The sequence below is a fragment of the Egretta garzetta genome, unplaced genomic scaffold, assembly GCF_000687185.1.
Source record: "Egretta garzetta isolate BGI_Z169 unplaced genomic scaffold, ASM68718v1 scaffold598, whole genome shotgun sequence".
Taxonomy (NCBI): Eukaryota; Metazoa; Chordata; class Aves; order Pelecaniformes; family Ardeidae; genus Egretta; species Egretta garzetta.
In genome coordinates, this window is record NW_009260621.1 from 3,556,429 (window position 1) to 3,557,645 (window position 1,217).

At 56.8% G+C, this 1,217-nt stretch overlaps 1 protein-coding gene across 1 annotated transcript in view; it reads left to right on the forward strand.

Moving 5' to 3' along the window:
- The window catches only part of RGS5 (regulator of G protein signaling 5), a 14,972-nt gene extending 14,218 nt beyond the window's left edge, over positions 1–754 (forward strand). The window contains 2 exon segments of the mRNA XM_009645385.1: positions 1–117; positions 593–754. The exon segment at positions 1–117 is cut by the window's left edge and continues 14 nt beyond it. Of these exon segments, the coding sequence (XP_009643680.1) occupies positions 1–117; positions 593–754 (279 nt within the window).
- The last annotated feature ends 463 nt before the right edge of the window (positions 755–1,217 follow it).

Below are 1,217 nucleotides of genomic sequence, written 5' to 3' on the forward strand. Positions count from 1 at the left end.
AATGCCGAGTTTTGGGTGGCCTGTGAGGACTACAAGAAAACCAAGTCCCCCATGAAGATGGCGGAAAAGGCCAAGAAGATCTATGAGGAGTTCATCCAGACTGAGGCGCCCAAAGAGGTCAGTGGCTGTGGGGCAGGAGACAGTGCCGGGTGGGATGAGGTTGTTGGCCAGGTGGCCTCCATCCCAAAGGAGAGCAATGGCTGCAGGGCACCCCATAGCATGGCTGAGAGGCTCAAAGGGCTGTACCCTTGGCAGCTCTAGCCCCATGGGCTGCACGCCCACCCCTCGCAGCCCCAGTGTGCCTGTTCACACACCCCTCCAGCACGCGCCTGTCCCCTTCTCCCCACAGAGGGCTTACATTAACCATAAGGGATGGCGATCTACCATAGCCCTCACCCCAGAGCTACCTTTGCTGCAGGGTAGATTTCGTCCTTCATTACAGATTTGCCACCAATAATTCCCACAGATAAATGAACCTGTTCAGTCCCTCCCCTCTGCATGGCTGTTGGTGGGACAAAGCAGGCGAGGGGAGATGCCATCACCCACCCCTCGCAAAGGCAGGGTCCCCATCCCTCTTACACTCCTGTCACAGGTAAACATCGACCACTTCACCAAGGCCATGACCATGAAGAACCTGGTGGAGCCGTCACCAAGCAGCTTTGACATGGCCCAGAAGAGGATCTTTGCCCTGATGGAGAAAGATTCTCTGCCCAGATTTGTGCGGTCGGAGTTTTATCAGGAGTTAATCAAGTAGCAATGCGGCAGGGCTGTGCGAGGCATTCCCCGCGGGCGGTCCCACTGCTTCTGTCTGAACACCTGCCCCTTCTCCTGCAGCTGCTTTGCTTTCTTGATACCACCCTAAAAGAGCACCCAGGGGCGTTGCTAAACATCTCCCCCCGTGCTTTGGACTGTCAGATGACCCGATGTCTCCTCTCTTACAGTCTCTTTCCTCTCCCACAAAAGACCAATTAGCAGGAACCCCTGATGATCCTCCCTGGGTTTGGGACCCAGATGGGCGGTGGAGCACTTGGGCAGCAGGCGCATCGCTGGCACCGTGGGGCTCGGCTTTAGTCTGAGGCGCCGGCTCTGCCTTCTTAGCACTTCTTAGGACATTACAGTATTTCTCCCAATTTTGCCCATATCGCTGGTTTGCCCCAGGCTCTCTCCTTCCTCCCGGCTTCCCAGGGCGCTGCTGAGGCTGCACAGGGCACCCATAC